This window comes from Scyliorhinus canicula, chromosome 2, assembly GCF_902713615.1.
Source record: "Scyliorhinus canicula chromosome 2, sScyCan1.1, whole genome shotgun sequence".
NCBI classification, from domain to species: Eukaryota; Metazoa; Chordata; class Chondrichthyes; order Carcharhiniformes; family Scyliorhinidae; genus Scyliorhinus; species Scyliorhinus canicula.
Window position 1 is genome coordinate 212,064,605 of NC_052147.1, and position 21,385 is coordinate 212,085,989.

The 21,385-nt window shown below is 47.7% G+C and overlaps 2 protein-coding genes across 3 annotated transcripts in view; one reads left to right on the forward strand and one right to left on the reverse strand.

Annotated features, from left to right (window-relative positions):
* Positions 1–21,385, reverse strand: part of kalrna (kalirin RhoGEF kinase a) — a 1,222,490-nt gene that overhangs the window by 1,097,611 nt on the left and 103,494 nt on the right. The window lies entirely within an intron of this gene.
* Positions 1–21,385, forward strand: part of LOC119961937 (ropporin-1-like) — a 122,809-nt gene that overhangs the window by 55,374 nt on the left and 46,050 nt on the right. For both annotated transcript variants that reach the window (XM_038789524.1, XM_038789525.1), the window contains one exon: positions 18,943–19,104. In XM_038789524.1, the coding sequence (XP_038645452.1) occupies positions 18,943–19,104 (162 nt within the window). The remainder of the gene's footprint in view (positions 1–18,942; positions 19,105–21,385) is intronic.

Below are 21,385 nucleotides of genomic sequence, written 5' to 3' on the forward strand. Positions count from 1 at the left end.
TACACCATAGGTGAGATTTCCCTTGGCTGGCATCAAAATCAGGAAACGCGACTGGGTGGAGAATAGGTTCGCGGTGGGCAGCGATTTAACGCCAAATCGCAATTCTCCGTCACCTTGACAGTGGCGTCAGCGTGGTCCATAACACACGTATAGTAAACACTGTTTGCATATAATTAGCGGGCCCGACCCAGTATTCTCCGGGGCCTCCGCAATTCTCCTCCTCCAATGGTCTGAGTTCCCAACGCGCTGCTGACGGGGAGAGAGAGGGAGTACGGAAAGTGTTTAACATTGCCATAGTTTGTTGACAATTGTGCCGCTCGATGGGGGCTTCTGCCAGGGCTGGCCGGAGTAGCGGTGGGGCGGGCAGGACGTGAGCTGTGGGGTCAGGGTGGAAGGGCACTGGGCACCATTGCTACAGCCGGAAAGGCAGCCATGCAGCTGCACACGCCGCTGACTGCCCTCTGTGACCTTTGGACCATGGGTCGTATAGGTGTCCCCCAGGGCAGCCCCTATGGTGCGCTCTGGCCCCAGCTGACACATCAGCTGTATGGGCACGGTCCAACACAACCAGTGCCATCTTGTTGGCTGGGATGAGTGTGCGTGGGGAGTGAAGTGTGTAAATACTGCTGCAGCTTGTCAGCCTCCTGAGTGTCAATCACGGACCCAGCGAATCCCGCACTGCCTTTCATTGGAATCGATTGTGTTCCATGTGGTGCTGGTGCCAGCCCCTCCACTGTCGCTGAATCGGTCCAGGTTCAGTGCCAGTTTTACTGTTTTAAAGTCCATGAACCTTGCCCAGGCATCAACACATTGGGCGTGATATTCTGGTCTCGTTACACTCACGTTCAAGCGTAGCATGTCAGGAAAAAAGCGGGAAAGGCCAGAAACGGGAACCGCGCCAGGTGCCAAAGATCTTGCGATGCAACCGGTCTGCTCCCATAGGCAAATTCAGAATCTTGCCATAGCGTGGCGAGAAGCAAATTATCACCACTTAAGGTCCATTTCCATACAGGGCCGGCCCAAGGCACCGGCAACTCGGGCAGTCGCCCGGGGCGCCATGTGCTAGGGGGCGCCAGAGACTCGGGTCCCGCGCATGCGCAGTTGGGCCGGTGCCAAATGCGCATGCGTGGTGGCCGCCCTCCCCCAGGGCGGCCCCCTCCGCCCCCCCCCCTCGGCCCCGCCCCCGCGCCTCGGGGCCGCACACCCCGCCTCCGCCTCGGCCCCCCCGCCTCGGCCCCGCCCCCCCTCGCCCCCCCGGCCCCCTGGCCCCGCCCCCCTCGGCCCCCCCGGCCCCGCCCCCATCAGCCCCCCCCCCCCCCCCCCCCCCCCCCCCGAAGGGCGCCGAAGTTCAGCTTGCTCGGGGCGCCAGCAACTCTAGGGCCGGCACTGTTTCCATACAATGAGAGCCACTTGTCATCCAACTGCTTCCCTAGCAAGTGCTCATGCTGGCGCGATTGGTACTTCTTTTTTGAAATGTGAACCTGACAGGAGGGCTTCTGTGGCGAGCTGAGGAGGGGAGTAACAATCTTTGTGCACAGGCAAAGAGGCCGGGGATGCTGGCTTTGCCATCCCAGTGCTCGGTGGGAATAGGGCGAACCCTCCGCAGGGGTGGGCAACTGGGGGGGCCAATCGCTCACGGTACCACCACGCCATCCCATGGATCCTAGGCCTGTGCCGGGGCAACCTCTGTCCCTGCTTGTCTACCCCGCTGATCACCCATAATCCACACCGACTGCTGAAGGCTTTCACTAATAGGGAATTGGCAATTGTGGTTAATTCAGCACTTGACATATGCCAAGTGGGTTCCCGTGGGTAGGCGGGCCATGTAGCATGTGGGAATTAATGCCTAGCATTCCAGTCAAACCTTGATGCCTGGACACTGTGTGGAGGTTAACACCACACACACAGCAGCCAACATCAGGGAATGGGACACAGCTTCCGGGAAACGTCCAAGCCAGAGAGTGGGTTGGTGCCACCGTGAGGAAGAGTTGTCTGGAGAGACAGGTAAAGGGTCCTGGAGTCAGCCCACATTGTGGAAGAAAGTGACAGAGGCATCATAATGTTTGTGAAAAGAATTGTTTAATGTGCTGTACAATATCCTATTCCTGATTGTGCTGCCCCACCCCCTACCTAACACCTCCCCCCTACCACAGTGCCCTCAGTGATGCTCAACGTGCTTGGTCCTTCTAGATCTACCACCACGTCTTGGTATTTCCCCAGGATGCAAATCTGAGGTGAGGGCAGCCAGCTGCTTACCTCGCCCCATCAAGGTCAGCCTGGTGGTGGGTGCCATCCCCCAGTGCAGCGGACATAATGCCGAGACCCTCAGCCATGGCTGTCACCGGCTGTGCGACGCCTTGAGCACCTTCACTCATGGTGTCGACGTCATGCACCAGGCTCTCCACTGCAGTCACCACCCTAGCACTGTTGGTCTCGGTGTCACTCATTGCCAGCGCCATTGGCTATGGATCTGTCTGAGTAAAGCTGACATCTCCCTCTGTGCATCCTGGATGCTCCTCAACGTCTCCATCAGCTCCGGGAAACTCTGTGCCACAGGATCAGCATCAGGCTGGGACCCAGCTGGGTCCAGGAATCCAGAAGATCTCCAACTGCTGTCTTGTCTGAGGGTTCCTGCCTCCACCAGATGTACATCAGCAACAGTATGGTGCTTACCAGATAGTGCCCCAGAAGCCTGACCACTATCATTTTGCACCAAGGTATGTGTATCAACGTTGGTGGAGGGTGGGGAATGACAGCTGTGACCTGTGTGAAGGGAGGGTTGGGGTGGAGGGAGGGTTGGAGGGGGAGGGGAGTATCACGTTCTTAGTCTAAGGAATGGAGAATCAAGCCCCATTTATTAATTTGTACAAAATTCAGCAACTTACTCAGTAATATGAAGTCTTCTCTTCCATAGATTTCTTGACTGCTCCACCATTTGCTTCACCAAAGTTGATAAATGTGTGTTTTCATGGCGAGTGTTCCTCTTGAACTTTATTGTGATTGTGAAATTGTTGGATTTGAAACGTTATCATGGGCTAATCCCACTGCAAGCTGTAAATCAGTGCCATAAAAGACCCTAGTAATGACATGATTCATGGTTATCACGTGAAACTCAACCTTGGAGGCCATGAGACAGATAGTGCAGCTGTGGTCTCATCCCAGCAGGGAGTGAATCATTTCCAGTGATTTTTATCTGCCTGGCCAGTCAGTTTATGACAGACATGCCATTGTTAGATTTCTGATAATATTCATAAGAGCAATAAATTGCTTACTCATTTGGTAGTCTATTATTGTTGATCATGATGGATGACTTAGAAGAGGAGCAGAGGGAGCTATCATGGCCGATAGCAGACCAAACATACCTATTCCTACACCAGAGTCTACAATGAGAAAATGTCCTCTGAGGCAATGTTGCAAGAGCTCTCCAGGCACTGGCTGCAGCCAGACAGCCATTCACTGCAGACCAGGAGCATTAGTCTGGCTCCTATTCAAGATTCTACCGAGGTCAGAATGTCACAGCGAAGACAATATTATAATTCACTGCTCATTTTCAGAACAAAGGAGGAATCTGGAGCCAGTCTTTCCTTAACATAGGTTTATTCACATAACCTGGAGAACACAGGCACAGACTCCTTTAACCTCCCCCACACAGGTGGAAACCAGTTCTTATGTATATTTAAGAATAATTCCCTAACCTTTCCTCATTAAGTAACAGCTGCTTTCACGTACAATTAGAGCAAACGCTTCATTATGACAGGATTACAACATTAACAGATTCCCTTCTTAAAATTAACAAGTACATATTTAGAGACAAAATTTAAGAAAAGTTGGAAAAAGAGAAGTTAACTATCTGTCATAGCCTGCCGCACTGACATACTGCGTGGGAACAATTGGCTTTCCCGTGTCCCTTGCAGAGTACTAGATCCCTTGTTAAGGTGTAGGGAAACTCAATCTATGTTGTATATAAAGTCGGCCAATTCGGCATCGACTGTTAGGACTCAGTTGGAAACTCTGGGAACTGTGTATTATAGCCTTGTAAATAAAGCTACGTTTCTTTGATACAATTCTGTGTGGACTCTCCATGACTTCATAAAACCATCCACTCTCAAGAATCATCCCTCTTCTAAGACTCCTAATAACCTCTCACTGGAAGCATTCTTTTGTTAAATCGAGCAGATTACTAATGGATTTTGGATTTGGGTTTGAATTTGTTTATTGTCACGTGTACTAAGGTACAGTGAAAAGTATTGCTCTGTGTACAGTCCAGACAAATCATTCCATGCATGAAAAAAAATACAAAGAGCAAAAATAAATACACAATGTAAATACATAGACACAGGCGTCGGGTGAAGCAGACAGGAGTGTAGTACTACTCAGTAGAGAAGATGTGTGAAGCGATCAGATCAGTCCATAAGAGGGCGATTTAGGAGTCTGATAATAGCAGGGAAGAAGCTGTTTTTGAATCTGTTAGTGCATGTTCCCAGACTTTTGTTTCTCCTGTCCGATGGAAGAAGTTGGAAGAGTGAATAAGCCGGGTGGGCAGGGTCTTTGATTAAGCTGCCTGCTTTCCCAAGGCAGCAGGAGGTGTACACAGAGTCAATGGATGGGAGGCAGGTTTGTGTGATGGACTGGCCTGTGTTCACGACTCTCTGTAGTTTCTCATGGTCTTGGGCCGAGCAATTGCCATACCAGGCAGTGATGCAGTCAGATAGGATGCTCTCTATGGTGCATCTGTAAAGGTTGGTAAGAGTCAATGTGGACATGCCGAATTTCCTTAGTTTCTTCAGAAAGTATAGGTGCTGTTGTGCTTTCTTAGTCGTAATGTCGAAGTGGGTGGACCAGGACAGGTAGTTGGTGATGTGCACAACTAGGAATTTGAAGCTGTCAACCATCTCCACTTCAGTCCAATGGCTGGTATTTGCCTAATAAAGTTTGAAGATTTCCCTTTTCACCATCATTTATTTCAGTCTCACAATATAATCGCTTCTCATTCACACACTTTGTGGAGTGCACATTATCCCAAAGGGAATGATTGTCCATATAACATTTTATTGGTACGATTTATTTGGCATCTTCCTGATATAGAATTTCCTCTGTATTTTGATTTACAAAATGCCATGTCAACTGCCTCACCAGCCACGGTACATTTTACTATTCTCCTTATTTTCTTGGCTTCCAAAACCAAGGGGCAACATTCTCCACTTTTTCTCATAAGAAATATCATAAAACCAGCTGTGCTTGAAAACCCAGAACAATGTTTACATGATAGGCATCACTAAAAACAATTTTAAATTCTCAGGGTCACCTCAAGATGGAGATTTCAGCACATTTCGGCATCTTTAAATTTTTTAATGTTTTGTTCACGTGTAAAATGGCCTCAATCTTCGAATGCATCATTACTAAGTTCTTCGGCATCAAAACTTGAATCCGGTCTTGTCCATGTATCCAGCCAATTCAATTGTTCAATTAGATCTTGCAGCTGCTCTGTCTCAGCTGTGGAGGCATCGCATCTTTTTGTGAGGACTGGACACAATTCACTGTGATAGGGTTAACACTTTCTAAATAAGATTGTTGGTATAAAATAACATCTGACCTGTGCTGCCTTATTTCCAACACAATGATACTTAAAAGCCACAGAAGCCTGGGTGGGATTCTTGGCCCCGCCACGCCACATTTTCCCCCCGACCTGCCGGCGGGATTCTCCATTACGCCGACCAGTCAATGGGATTTCCCATTGTGGGGCATGTCGTCGGGAAACCCCCGGGATAATAGAGAATATAATGGAGAATCCCGGCGGCGGAGAATCCCGGCCCTGATTCCCAACGTTAAATTCTGTTCAAATCCTGTCAATAACATTGTTGATTTTTATGTTTCAGGTTCTTTGCGTATTGATATTTGTAATCACAACAAAAACACCTGTTACTCATTCCTCATGCATTTCTAGGATTCAAGACCTAGGCCGTTCCAGACCTTTTTGTCTTGATTCTCCCATTGGTTAAAAGTGTGACCCTCTTCAAGCCATCAATCAGCAACCCCGGGCTGAATTCTCCCAAAATGGGGCTATGGCATTTCACTCTGAAGATTCCTGGGAAAACGTGGAGCCGATTCAATGACCTGCAGGGGGCTAGCAGGGACCCAGAGTAATTCATGCAGCTTTAGCACTTCTGGTTTTGAGTCTATGCACGCGAATGGCAGCGGCCTCCAGGAGCTGCGATGAGCGCCCTGGCGGACTCAGACTGCGGAGGCAGATATAGAAATTAGAGCCCCCCAATCTGCCACGTGCCCGAAGATCTGACCGCGCCGATCTGTCCCCCGGCTGACTATAAGGCCCCCCTCCCCCCAGTGTGCAATCCCCCCCCCCCCCCCCCCCCACCCCCACTAGGCGGCTGTGGACTGAGCCTGCAAGCATACCGAACGGGAATAGCCGGTTATTTCCATGCTGTCGGGAACTCGGCCAGTCGGGAGCGGAGGATCGCTGGGCCACCCTCTGGCAATGGGCCCCCAACTGTGCAGAGTACTCCACGATCACGGCGATACTTGGGTCCTGGAGAATCGTTGGACCGGTGCCGGGCCCGATTTCAGCGTGAAATTGGATTCTCCGCCTTCCGGCTGCGGAAATTCCATCCCCCCCTTCTTTATACTGCATCTGCGTATCAAATTCAGGAGATCTTGAAACTCAGCAACCATGGAGTCCTCCATTCTTTGTATCGCTGCAGAGTTGCCTGGATTTGATCTGCAAGGAGTTGGATGTAACTGCTTTCCCAAAAAAGTATCTAGGGCAGCTGCTATTTTGTGAAAAATAAAGTATTTTCCATGAAAATGAATCTCCATCAGTACCAGAAATCTATCCATGTACAGAATGTGTGCCCAATCCTGTAACTTGAGTCGGTGGATTGGAAATTAGCAAACGTGACGCCACTGTTTAAAAAAGGAGGTAGGCAGAAAGCAGGAAATTATAGGCCAGTGAGCTTAACTTCGGTAGTAGGGAAGATGCTGGAATCTATCATCAAGGAAGAAATTGCGAGGCATCTGGATAGAAATTGTCCCATTGGGCAGACGCAGCATGGGTTCGTAAAAGGCAGGTCATGCCTAACTAATTTAGTGGAATTTTTTGAGGACATTACCAGTGCAGTAGATAACGGGGAGCCGATGGATGTGGTATATCTGGATTTCCAGAAAGCCTTTGACAAGGTGCCACACAAAAGGTTGCTGCATAAGATAAAGATGCATGGCATTAAGGGTAAAGTAGTAGCATGGATAGAGGATTGGTTAATTAATAGAAAGCAAAGAGTTGGGATAAATGGGTGTTTCTCTGGTTGGCAATCAGTAGCTAGTGGTGTCCCTCAGGGATCCGTGTTGGGCCCACAATTGTTCACAATTTACATAGATGATTTGGAGTTGGGGACCAAGGGCAATGTGTCCAAGTTTGCAGATGACACTAAGATGAGTGGTAAAGCGAAAAGTGCAGAGGATACTGGAAGTCTGCAGAGGGATTTGGATAGGTTAAGTGAATGGGCTCGGGTCTGGCAAATGGAATACAATGTTGACAAATGTGAGGTTATCCATTTTGGTAGGAATAACAGCAAACGGGATTATTATTTAAACGATAAAATATTAAAGCATGCCGCTGTTCAGAGAGACTTGGGTGTGCTAGTGCATGAGTCACAGAAGGTTGGTTTACAAGTGCAACAGGTGATTAAGAAGGCAAATGGAATTTTGTCCTTCATTGCTAGAGGGATGGAGTTTAAGACTAGGGAGGTTTTGGTCTCCTTACTTGAGAAAGGACGTACTGGCGCTGGAGGGTGTGCAGAGGAGATTCACGAGGTTAATCCCAGAGCTGAAGGGGTTGGATTATGAGGAGAGGTTGAGTAGACTGGGACTGTACTCGTTGGAATTTAGAAGGATGAGGGGGGATCTTATAGAAACATTTAAAATTATGAAGGGAATAGATAGGATAGATGCGGGAAGGTTGTTTCCACTGGCGGGTGACAGCAGAACTAGGGGACATAGCCTCAAAATAAGGGGAAGTAGATTTAGGACTGAGTTTAGGAGGAACTTTTTCACCCAAAGGGTTGTGAATCTATGGAATTCCTTGCCCAGTGAAGCAGTTGAGGCTCCTTCATTACATGTTTTTAAGGTAAAGATAGATAGTTTTTTGAAGAATAAAGGGATTAAGGGTTATGGTGTTCGGGCCGGAAAGTGGAGCTGAGTACACAAAAGATCAGCCATGATCTAATTGAATGGCGGAGCAGGCTCGAGGGGCCAGATGGCCTACTCCTGCTCCTAGTTCTTATGTTCTTATGTTCTTATGTTGAATGCAAGCTCAGACTCAGAGATCTCTATATCAAACTTTGTCAATCTCTTATACAACTTATCAGAGTTCATAATATACTCTACCATGATCTATTTGTCTGTCATCATAAGTCCATCCGTTCTCTCTTTGCTGTTATGGTTCCAGTGTTTGGCATCCTCTATGGAAAGGATGGCAGCCATCTTGGAGACCAAAGCCCAACGGAACACACCATGGCCGTCAGATATGCAATCAGACCTGATCTCCACCACTCTAGCTGTTGATGCAGTGTAGAAGTGATTAGGTAAGCGGGGTCTATGTTACCTCATCTTCCTTCCAAGTGCCCCTTCTCCCAAAGAAGTCAGGGAGTTGCCATCAGGCACCCATAGGGAGGAGGACTGCAAGCCAGGCACACTGATGGGAGGCTTGAACGCAGGACACTGCCAGTGACCCCATCGCTTCCAGCAGGTCAGACCGTGGAGGGTGCATCTGCCAGGCCCTCTAGGTTTCAGGTTACCAAAGGACACCTGCCAAAGTCCTCACATTCAACAGGGTACAGCAGTCAGCAGGCTGCCTCCACCTCAGATGTGGATATCAGGGCTGCAACTACACATAGAAATGGAAAAAGAAAAGTAAAGAAGTTTTGAAGGAACACATGTGATACAGGTGTACAACCATTATATATACTTTTAGCACATGTTCATTTGCACAGTTTATAGGCAGCCTTGATTGCATTTTGCTGCCAGTTTCTTCAATGATTGTGAGAATTTAAAGTTGCAGAATGCGGGCCCATCAGAGTCTGATAATGAGCTCCTGTTGATTCAGTTCTCCCCCACTAACTCAATAATAACCACATGTGCATAATTAAGAACTGGCATCATTTGTGAGTGTGTGGCCTGGGTATTGTAGTGATCTCTGTATGTGTGTGTACATAAGGGGTTAATGTGTTCTCAGTAGCATCAGATGATCACTTAAGGGCAGTACAAAAACGGTTATAAAAGCAACTGCATTGTGCCTCTCTCTCTCTTTTGGGTGTGCTGTGATGAGCGAGCGGGAGTATAGATTAGCTCAGAGTGTTAGTGTAGTTGAACATAGTTACTGTATTTAGATCTTGTTAACCTTACTATTAGTATTAATATTAAAGTAAAGAACTCACATAATTATTGTTTTAGTTACTCGATAAATCTTTTATTACTACTGGACAATTTTGAGTCTTTTTCATCAAGATTCAGAAAACCTCATCAGCAACAGCATTGAGTAACATATATTACAGTCAGTAGTATATCATAACATACTACAGAAGAGTAATAAAACAGGTATGATTCATGCAAGCCATTGCTTGCAGGTCACCGTGTACTAACCTCTGAAAATGATGACTGCGTAGAGTGTTCAGCGAGATTATTGCCTCTCCTGCTGCTGTTGCCATAATGAGAGATATGGGAAGGTGCAAGGGAAACTAAACGTGCTATGTGAGTGGCAAGGAACAATGTGGTTTCAGGGTTAACAATTTAAAACCAGAGGCATTCCTGCATGTTTTGAAAAATCTGTGGTGGGCAAGTCCTATCGTTACTGGCCATCGGTGATGACGTGTCACTTTAAGCTAACATGCAGGTGAAGGCTGTAAATGAGAAGAAAATTGGCAAAGTTAGCCTTGACTGCAAGAGGGTTTGAATGTAAGCTGACTGAATGAATCCTGTGTGAGATCTCACATGGAGATTTGTTTCGCTAGCTCGCCTCCTTATCAAGGGTTGCAATGTTCCTCGCATGAAGAGTTTGCAACCAAAGTGCACCGGACCTCATTGGAGGATACACGTCCTTGAGGTGAGAGAGAATAGAATGAGCTTGTGGAATGGACTCTGTGAAGCTAACCATGTGAAAAGTCAGCAGCTCTAAAACGGCTCTGCGGGATCCATGCAGGAATGTTTGTTTTTAGCTTGGCTGTAATATCCAGAATGACAGATCAGCCATGATCTCATTGAATGGTGGAGCAGGCTCGAAGGGCCAGATGGCCTACTCCTGCTCCTAGTTCTTATGTTCCTATATTCTTATCACGGTCGTGCACTAGTATTAAGGTAATCGATGACTGAGACTTGTTGCGGTCTTTGCAATGGAAGGATCCAGAGGGGTTGCATCTCAACAACACATAGTGCAGATTAGCACTCTCAGTGTTTGGACTGCAAGGTCATTGCACTATTCAGCTTGCCTCCATTACATTTGCGACTCTATAGAGGCCATTGCCTTGGCAGCATAGAAATAATTACCACATGAATCCTTGTCAGCCATGACCATTCACCATGGACGACAGAGTTTTGGAGTCAGGGGTTTTCTGTTGCCAACCGCTGGGCCCCTTGGAGGCATTCACCTCCTACCCTCTCTTCATCCCTGCCTCTGACAGCAGCAGATATCGAACCACGCAGGATGAACATGGTTCAAGCTCTTCCTGGGATCTCTATGTTATGAGGCCTATAAGTCAGAGTAAACCTGCAACTGTGTGGTCTTCACCACAGAGATGAGAACTGGGCATAGTTCTCATCCAGTTGCACATGATCATTAGGGTGTCTCTAAGGTTGGCCAATTGTGCTCACTATAAACTTCACCCACCTGAAAAGATCCTGGGCTGGATTCTCTGCCATTGGGATGCTCCATTTTGCCATCAGCCCGGGGGTTTCCCGACGGTGTGGGGCTGCCCCACAATGGGAAACCCCATTGAACAGCCGGCGTGCTGAACCAGAAATCTGGCACAGTGGGATGGAGAATCCAGCCCCCATTCCCACTTTGAGGGATTTCAGTTTCAGACTGACAGTGTTGTACAGCAGAGAATACAACAAAGGTGCATGTGATATTCCAGATTTGTTCTTCCACCTTCTATCCTCCCCTGCCACCCACCAACTCCCTCCCTCCCCCATCAGCCTTGGCCCATCCAATATAACCATTCTTGTCCTCTCCGTCCCCATGTCCACCATGACCTTCACCCCGCCCATTATGAGCCACTCATTTCATTCATTTTTGTGACTCTCCCGCTACCCGACTATTATCTAAACCTACCATTCTACTGCATCCCACTTTATCCCATCACTGTTACTGTTCCCTCTGCTGCCCAGCACTGTCAGTGCAACCCCCGGGGCCCCACCATAGGCAGCACTAATTTGCCCTCCAGGACCGTCTATTTACCAATATCCAGCCTGGAAATGCAGTTCTGCACCCAACCACATGACCCCACACTCAACAACCAAAGCCCTTCCCATGCATTTCCTTGCTGCCTCCTTCCCAGCACCACACAGTCTGGCTTCCTTCCACGGTCAGCCTTCCGTCCCGAGTCCTGGACAATCTGACTTCCTTCCCCGGACAGTCTCCCACCCTTCCATCTTTAGCTCGCCTCCTGTGTCCAGACTTCTGCTCCCCCCTTCCACCCTTCTGCCCTTAGCTTGCCTCCCATGTCCCAGAGAAGACATAGTCAGAAATCCATAAGGGCGACAGTACAAGGTACAGTGACTGAGGGGAGCACAGTGAATAGGCCCAGTAATAACAAAAGGAATAAAACTGGAGATGTTAAGATTCAAAACAGAGGTAAAAAAACCAACATAAGTGTACTTTACCTGAATGCTCGTAGTATTCGGAATAAAGTAAATGAGTTGGTGGCACAAATCATCGTAAATGACTATGATTTAGTGGCCATTACTGAAACATGGTTAAAGGATGGTCACGACTGGGAGTTAAATATCCGAGGGTATCAAACTATTCGGAAGGACAGAGTGGATGGTAAGGGAGGTGGTGTTGCTCTGTTATTTAAGGATGACATCCGGGCAATAGTAAGGGATGACATCGGTGCTATGGAGGATAAGGTTGAATCCATTTGGGTGGAAATCAGGAATAGTAAGGCGAAAAAGTCACTGATAGGAGTAGTCTATCGGCCACCAAATAGTAACGATATGGTGGGGCAGGCAATAAACAAAGAAATAACTGATGCATGTAGAAATGGTACAGCAGTTATCATGGGGGATTTTAATCTACATGTCGATTGGTTTAACCAGGTCGGTCAAGGCAACCGTGAGGAGGAGTTTATAGAATGTATCCGCGATAGTTTCCTAGAACAGTATGTAATGGAACCTACGAGGGAACAAGCGGTCCTAGATCTTGTCCTGTGTAATGAGACAGGATTGATTCATGATCTCATAGTTAGGGATCCTCTCGGAAGGAGCGATCACAATATGGTGGAATTTAAAATACAGATGGAGGGTGAGAAAGTAAAATCAAATACTAGTGTTTTGTGTTTAAAGAAATTTTGTGTGAAGAAATTGCGAGGCATCTGGATAGAAACTGTCCCATTGGGCAGACGCAGCATGGGTTCGTAAAAGGCAGGTCATGCCTAACTAATTTAGTGGAATTTTTTGAGGACATTACCAGTGCAGTAGATAACGGGGAGCCGATGGATGTGGTATATCTGGATTTCCAGAAAGCCTTTGACAAGGTGCCACACAAAAGGTTGCTGCATAAGATAAAGATGCATGGCATTAAGGGTAAAGTAGTAGCTTAATAGAGGATTGGTTAATTAATAGAAAGCAAAGAGTTGGGATAAATGGGTGTTTCTCTGGTTGGCAATCAGTAGCTAGTGGTGTCCCTCAGGGATCCGTGTTGGGCCCACAATTGTTCACAATTTACATTGATGATTTGGAGTTGGGGACCAAGGGCAATGTGTCCAAGTTTGCAGATGACACTAAGATGAGTGGTAAAGCGAAAAGTGCAGAGGATACTGGAAGTCTGCAGAGGGATTTGGATAGGTTAAGTGAATGGGCTCGGGTCTGGCAGATGGAATACAATGTTGACAAATGTGAGGTTATCCATTTTGGTAGGAATAACAGCAAACGGGATTATTATTTAAACGATAAAATATTAAAGCATGCCGCTGTTCAGAGAGACTTGGGTGTGCTAGTGCATGAGTCACAGAAGGTTGGTTTACAAGTGCAACAGGTGATTAAGAAGGCAAATGGAATTTTGTCCTTCATTGCTAGAGGGATGGAGTTTAAGACTAGGGAGGTTATGTTGCAATTGTATAAGGTGTTAGTGCGGCCACACCTGGAGTATTGTGTTCAGTTTTGGTCTCCTTACTTGAGAAAGGACGTACTGGCACTGGAGGGTGTGCAGAGGAGATTCACTAGGTTAATCCCAGAGCTGAAGGGGTTGGATTATGAGGAGAGGTTGAGTAGACTGGGACTGTACTCGTTGGAATTTAGAAGGATGAGGGGGGATCTTATAGAAACATTTAAAATTATGAAGGGAATAGATAGGATAGATGCGGGCAGGTTGTTTCCACTGGCGGGTGACAGCAGAACTAGGGGGCATAGCCTCAAAATAAGGGGAAGTAGATTTAGGACTGAGTTTAGGAGGAACTTCTTCACCCAAAGGGTTGTGAATCTATGGAATTCCTTGCCCAGTGAAGCAGTTGAGGCTCCTTCATTACATGTTTTTAAGGTAAAGATAGATAGTTTTTTGAAGAATAAAGGGATTAAGGGTTATGGTGTTCGGGTCGGAAAGTGGAGCTGAGTCCACAAAAGATCAGCCATGATCTAATTGAATGGCGGAGCAGGCTCGAGGGGCCAGATGGCCTACTCCTGCTCCTAGTTCTTATGTTCTTATGTGCATGTTCTGATCTACTCTTCTCTGCTGGCCTTGCCTCCCATGATCAACCTTAGCAGTGGTTACTTATTTCAAAGTCTGCGAAGAAGTCAACCTTGCCAGGTTCACACCACATACAGATGTAAATGTGAACGTTCTAATTTCTGACTGGTGGGGAACTTAATTTAGAGGGGCTACGTGATTCAGGCAAGCTAGCCTTTTAATGAGTTTAGCAAAACTATCTAACACAATCATATTGAATTGGATTTGTTTATTGTCATGTGTACTGAGGTACAGTGAAAAGTATTGTTATGCATACAGCTCAGACAGATCATTCCGTATATGAAAAGAAAATACGTAATAGGGCAAACATAAAATACACAATGTAAATACACAGACACAGGCACCGGGTGCGTCTTATCTTGTGCCTTGCAGGAGCTGCTGGGTCTTCTGGTGTCCCACATCCCAGAACCCAACAACAACCTTTTGGTACACGTGGCGAGCAACGACAACATGGATACGGACGGGAACCCTCAACCCACATCCCAAGACACCTCGGAATTCGAGTCCGGCGACTTTCTGACTTTCTGTCACAGCTGTTTCTAAAACCCACCACCATCTCATAGACACTCACTTCGGTTGGGCACTTTGGTGAAGAGGCTACTGCGACAGTATCTGGTGTACACCACACACATGCTGCGGTACATCAGTGGAGGTGGGAACCCCCGAGGGGGCGGACAGTTGGAGGGCGGACCAACCCCAGGGACTAGCTGCCGTCCAGAAGGGTTTTGGGCTTCTGGAACGGACAATCCCATCGTTCGTGGAGATGCAGTCGCAGAGCCAGGGACTACATGAAGGGTTGTCGAGCATCCAGCACTTGCAGGTGCAGTTGGAGGATTCAGCCATGCATGCCACCCAGGCCAACACCGCACGGGTGACGTTCGGCTATGGATCAGCATGCCTAGGGCAATTTGTGCTGGCAGTGGCCGAGGCCCAGAACAGGGCTGCCCTGACACAGGCAGACATGTACCAGAGCCATCTGGACATTGCAGCAGCACTCCAGTGCGTGGCCTAGTCATAGCAAGTCATGGCTGATACTGGCGGCGACAGTAACCAGGCGCTTGTCGACATGACCCAGACACAGACCTTGATGGCACAGTCACTGGATGATGTGGCACACACCTAAAAGTGGTGGCGCAGTTCCAGAGGGAGGTGGCCCACACCCTGTGCTCCATGGCCCCAAGTATGGAGACCCTAGTAAAGACGAGAGCAGCCTCCAGGACTGGCAGTGCCAGGTGGCTCCGCTCACATCTCCAATCCATGGAGTAGCCTAAGGGCCATCAGGCACCCTGAAGGAGGAGGAGGTGATGGGGCCCATGCCAGTGACTCCCACAGTTAGGTGCCGGAACACCGCACCGCCTCAGACTCCCCAACCCCAGTCTCCCCTGTCCCTGCTGCATCAGATGGGCAGCGGCAGAACAGGGCAGCACCATGCCACCTGGGACACCCAAGCAGCAGCCAGACCTATCCAGGCATGGTCTCCCCAGAAGATGGCCACCAAAGGGGACCCAGGTCACAGGACGTGAATCGCAGCAGGCCACCTCCACTCCTGATGTACCACTTGGGAATTCACCTAGGTGTAGCATTAGGGCCCTTAAGGCCAGAAAGGTAGACACCAGTTAGGTTGACCCATGTGCAGCACTTAAGATAGCGATAGGAGCTATGGAAAAATCACGTATATACATGTTCACAATTAATACCTGTGCATAATGTGCATATTGCTCTGTCAAAAGGGTGTGAGGGAAGGGCTGGTCTGGCTGGCTGCAGGGAGGGCTCAGGGGGTGAGTGGTGGGAGGGTGATGGGTGGACATTGGGGGTTGGCCTGCCTCAGGGACTGTGGTGCAGCCAGCGCTCACCTCCAGTGTCTCCCCCCCCCCCCCCCCCACCGAACCGTGCCCACCACCGCCACCTGAGGGATTCAATGGGACTGTGTGATGGAATGGTCAGCTCACATCCAGAGATCATGCAGGTGGATGGAGGAAAGTACTATCATGGCAGGAGTCAGTCATTGGTGAAGAATGTGGAGCACCAGAGCTCTCCCAGAGCAGATTGTCATCATCCTCCATCCCATGGGCCAGATCTGGTGTTACTGCCAATCCAGGGCCTGCACCCCGGAGTGAGGCAGGTAGAAATCACAGAGGGTATTGCAAGAGGACGGGGCATGGCTGTGCAGGGAGGGTGTTCATGGGAATAGGGTGGCCGAAGGGGTGGGGGGTGTATGGGTAGATTGGAATATCTGTGCCGCTGGCCAGGCCTCCTAGTCAGTGAACCTGGAGGCGATTAGAGCGTCAGGTTGGCCATGGCACACACATTGTGTGGCCTTCTGTGCCTACCTGGGCACCATGTCCAGCCCACCTTTGCCCTCCCTCCATCCTCCTCATTGGACGAGGACTGCCGTTCATCCTCCTCCAGCACGTCGTCCCTCTGCTGCGTGATGTTTTGAAGAACTCAGCAGGTCATCATGATGCAGGACACTCTCCAAGCGCTGTAGTGCATGTTCAGGATGCCAAAGCACTGCAAAGCCCTGTCGCTGCATGAGTGTCATTGTAGCAAGTGTCTGCGTAATGAAAGTGTCATGCACACTGCCTGGCTAGTGGGCACAGACGTGCATGATGTGAATCTCATGGCCACACACCAGCTGCATGTTCATCGAGTGGAACCCCTTTCAGTTTGCGAAGACCGGCCTGTCATCTACAGGTTCTCGCAGGATCCCGTCGATCACACCTGGACGAGAGGCATCTTGGTGATGGCAGCAAATCCCGCTGCCCAGACATCCTGGTGGGCTGGGTCCACCATAAATTGATGAATTGTGCCAACTGGGCATTTAGGGCCTCCGTGACCGCATGGATGCACCTGTGCACCAAGCTCTGTGACATCCCGGACAGGTGCCCACTAGGTGCCTGGAAGGACGAGCCCCATGGCTTAGAAGTTCAGGGCGACCGTCACCTTGTCAGCCACCGTGTGTTGGTGTGTTCCTCCATTCCCCTGCGCTGCCAGGTGCATCATGATCTGGCAGATATGTTGCACTGTTCCCTGCTCAGCCGTAATCTTCGACAGCATGGCCGGTCCGGCAGGTGCTCGACTGGCAGGCACTGTCGCCGGTACACAAGAGGTTTCATGCAGTGCCTCCTTCCCACCTCCTCCTTGTTCTGTTGGGCAGCTGGCTCGGCATCCTCCACAGAACAGCCTCCTGTAACTCTGGGGCAGGTTTTACTGCTGCAGCGTCCTCAAGCAGCTCCAGCTCATACAGCAGCAGTGAGGGATTGGGCGACTAGGAACAAGGTCACCATTACTAGTTGAATTCCAATATCCATTGTGTACAGGGGGGGGGGGGGGGGGGGGGAGACTGAATATTAGCATATCCCCATGTCCAACCAGTTCCAATGGACTACATGGTGGCCCCGGTTGGCCTCATGTCCTCCTCCCCCACCTTACCTCACCCATCTCCGTACCCCTGATCCCGTTGGTACCCGGCACCTTAGGGGCCTGTGACCCTGATGCCTGTACCTGATGCCAGGGGGTATCATCGGCTGGCGCTGCCCTTGCTAGACGTGAAGGGTGATGGACAATTAACCAACTAACTGAAGAAGGAAGCTCAACAAGTACTCCTATCCTCAATGCTAGGAGAGCCGACCACATCAGTACACAAGACAAGGCTCAAGCATTTACATCAAATTTTAGCCAATAGTGCTAAGTAGAATATCCATCTCGGCCTCCTACTGAGGTGCCCAGTATCACAGATGCCAATCTTCAGCCACTTAAATTCACTCCACATGATATTCAGAAACAGCTGAAGGAACTAGATACTGCACTGGCTGACCTGCCTGACTCCTGGGCTGAATTTTTGGGGCCCCCTGAAGTCAAGACCAGAAGAAGAGGAGGGTGGAGATTTCTTTTTTTTTTAATAAATTTAGAATACCCAATTAAATTTTTCCACTTAAGGGGCAATTTAGTGTGGCCAACCCCCTTACCCTGCACATCTTTGGGTTGTGGGGCGAAATCCATGCAAGCACAGGGAGAATGTGCAAACTCCACACGGACAGTGACCCAGAGCCGGGATTGAACCTGGGACCTCGACACCCGTGAGGCATCAGGGCTAACCCACTGCGCCACCGTGCTGCCCGGCGTGCTGTACGGTTGCATCAATGAAGCCAATTAAAAGTGTTGAAAATCTCACTTCGACCTTGTCGGGGATTGAAGTTAACTTTTTAAAGTGCTGGGCCTTGCAGTCTGCAACTTGTGGCTGATATAGCTGCTCACATTTCAACAGTAATTTAACTTTAAAAAACTATTTTGTTTGTTATAAAGTACTTGCCTGTAGCTCTATAAATGTATCATTTCCCCTTACCTTCTAATTTAGGGGTGGGCAAACTACGGCCCACGGGCCGCATGCGGCCCGCCAAAGGTCTTTATGTGGCCCACCAAGATCAAGTCATTAAAAAAATAATAATTTTTTTTTAAAAAATTTTTTACATTTTTTTTTATTTTAAGGTTAATGGGGGGGGGGGCTGTTGGGTTACTGGTATAGGGTGGATACGTTGACTTGAGTAGGGTGATCATTGCTCGGCACAACATGTGTTTCATGTGAAGTTTCTACTTTAAAATATTAATTAATAAAAATTAATTGCTTTTTTTTCTTTAAACTGAGTTACTTTGTTTTTCAAATAAATGTGTTTCATGTAAAGTTTCTACTTTAAAATATTAATTAATAAAAATTAATTGCTTTTTTTTCTTTAAAAACCTTTTATTTTGGCTATTTTAAATATTAATTATTTTACTTAATATACTATGCGGCCCTTTAAAATTGTGAATTTCTGAATGTGGCCCTTGCACGGAAAAGTTTGCCCACCCCTGTTCTAATTAGATTAGTAATTTATTCAAACAGCATTCAAAAGTTTTATTTTATTCATTGACTGACTATTAGCCCTTCTGATAAGTCAGCTACAAAATTAACAACATTTCTCATTTTTCTCTCCAAGGTAAATGGAAGATTAATAATACAATCAAAAGAAATCGAACAAAAATGGGATGATCTTGGTCTGCCATCAGACATTCTGAGACGCATAATGACCGTGGGTGCTTTTGGTGCGGAGATTGAATGGATGAAATTTTTTGCATTGTGCTGCAGCATTCTTGATCCTGTAAGTATTCTTTCAGTACTTTACTTTTTATTTAGAACTGTATCCTGCTAAATCCTGGGCTATTGGAAACTGTTTGCTATCATACGTAAGAGATATTTTGATTTATATAAATAGAATGCAGAACATTTTGGGAAGTTGGAAGACTGGGAATTCACCCAAGATGTCAAATATTTAAAATTGCGGAAAACAAGACAGATCTAATAGTAAAAAGAAACATTTCAATATTAAAAGTGGAGATGGCAAAATTCTTCGAAAGGATAAGTCAGATTCTAGATTTTGTATATTGGTTAATTAAATGTACAGAATAGGAATGCTAGAACTGGAAGAAGCCCCTCAAATCTGTTCTGTCATTCAGTGGGTTCATATCTAAGTGGCAAGCTAACTGCTGGGCTGAATTTCTGGGGACTGCACAAAGTCAGGAATGGAAGCATGGGCAGGGAGAAAATGTCAATATCGGATGGCATGTCAATTTCAAGGTACCAATCCTGGTGCAAGCAATGACTCTCAATGGGGGGGGGGGGGGGGCAGGACATGAATCCTGCTGTCCTCCCAATTAATGCCAATTGCAGGTGTTAAAAAGTTCACAGAGCTTGGAAGGTTACAACTTCTGAAGTACTGGAAAACTTACCTGCATCTACAGAAACTAAAGGCAGGCAGGTACTTAGTCGGCTTGTTCTAAGGCATCATCCAGTCCCGAAGAAGATCAGCAGGACAAAGGAGTGTTGTAGTATGCCTTTAGAGGATAGTGGCATGCTATCACTAAAAGGGAAGTGTATCTGGAAGTGCACTGGAGGGGGTGCAGAGGTGATTCACCAGAATATTGCCTGGAATGGAGAATTTAAATTATGAAAAGAGGTTGGATAGGCTTGGGTTGTTTTCGCTGGAGTATAGAAGACTGAGGGTGACCTAATCGAGGTGTACAAGATTAGGAAGGGCATGGACAGGGTGGATGGGGAGACCCTTAGTTGAAGGGTCAGTTATGAGGGGACACAAGTTCAAGGTGAGGGTCAGGAGGTTTAAGGGGGATTTGAGAAAAAAATCTTTTTACCCAGAGGGTGGTGACAGTCTGGAATGCACTAGCTGGGAGGGTGATAGAGGCAGGTTGCCTCACATCCTTTAAAAAGTACCTGGATGAGCACTTGGCACGAGCAACATGGTAGCATAGTGGTTAGCACTATGGCTTCACAGCGGCAGGGTCTCAGGTTCGATTCCAGCTTGGGTCACTCTGTGCGGAGTCTGCACGTTCTCCCTGTGTCTGCGAGGGTTTCCTTCGGGTGCTCCGGTTTCCTCCCACAGTCCAAAAATGTGCAGGTTAGGTGGATTGACCATGCTAAATTGCCCTTTGGTTAGATGGGGTTGCAGGATTATGGGGATAGGGTGGAGATGTGAGCTGAAGTAGGGTGCTCTTTCCAAGAGCCGGTGCAGACTTGATGGGCAGAATGGCCTCCTTCTGCACTGCAAATACTATGAAATAACATTCAAGGCTATGGGCAAGTGCTGGCAAATGGGATTAGGCAGACAGGCCAGGTGTTTTCATGCATTGGTGTAGACTCGATGGGCCGAAAGGCCTCCTGCACTGTCTTATTCTGTGACTCTGTTATCATGTGATCCAGTCTCAGTTTCATTTTGGCGTGTGAGCCGAACACAGCACACACAATCCTGTTGCTGGTAACTTCAACCTTTTTATCCATGTGTATATGTTCTTGTGCCCAGTGTAAATAAATGAACACATTGCATGTTCACACAATCTCTTCTGAGTGATTGTGTATTGATTTGGGCAAGGGTTTAGAAAACGCCAAAGTATATCATGGAGTTCACCTGACCCATGACATTTAATAGATTTTGGTTATGGGGAGCACAAGGGTCCACTCTCCAGGTGTTATGCAACAGAGACCTTAAGTATGTTTTAAAAGAAAACAATGTTTATTCTATGAATCCAGTTAACATTTTATAAACACACAGTAAACATCATATCAACTGCCAACACACATAACCCCACAGATACAATACTCCACAGGTAACCCTTAATACCTTTCCTAGCAACATCCATAAGTTAAAACCTTTTTTAACAAAGGCAGCAGGTTTAAATTCTCTACAGAAACAGGTATTACTTTGAAATCATCAAGTGAGCTGAAGACATTCTTCAGCTTGTAGAGAGAGAGATCAGAACATCTTGCTTTGAATACAACTCTCCAACACTGAAAATGAAACCAAAAACAGAGCCACAAAGCAGCTTTTCTGTTCAAATCGGAAGTAAAAGACAAAAAGACAGCCCAGCCCC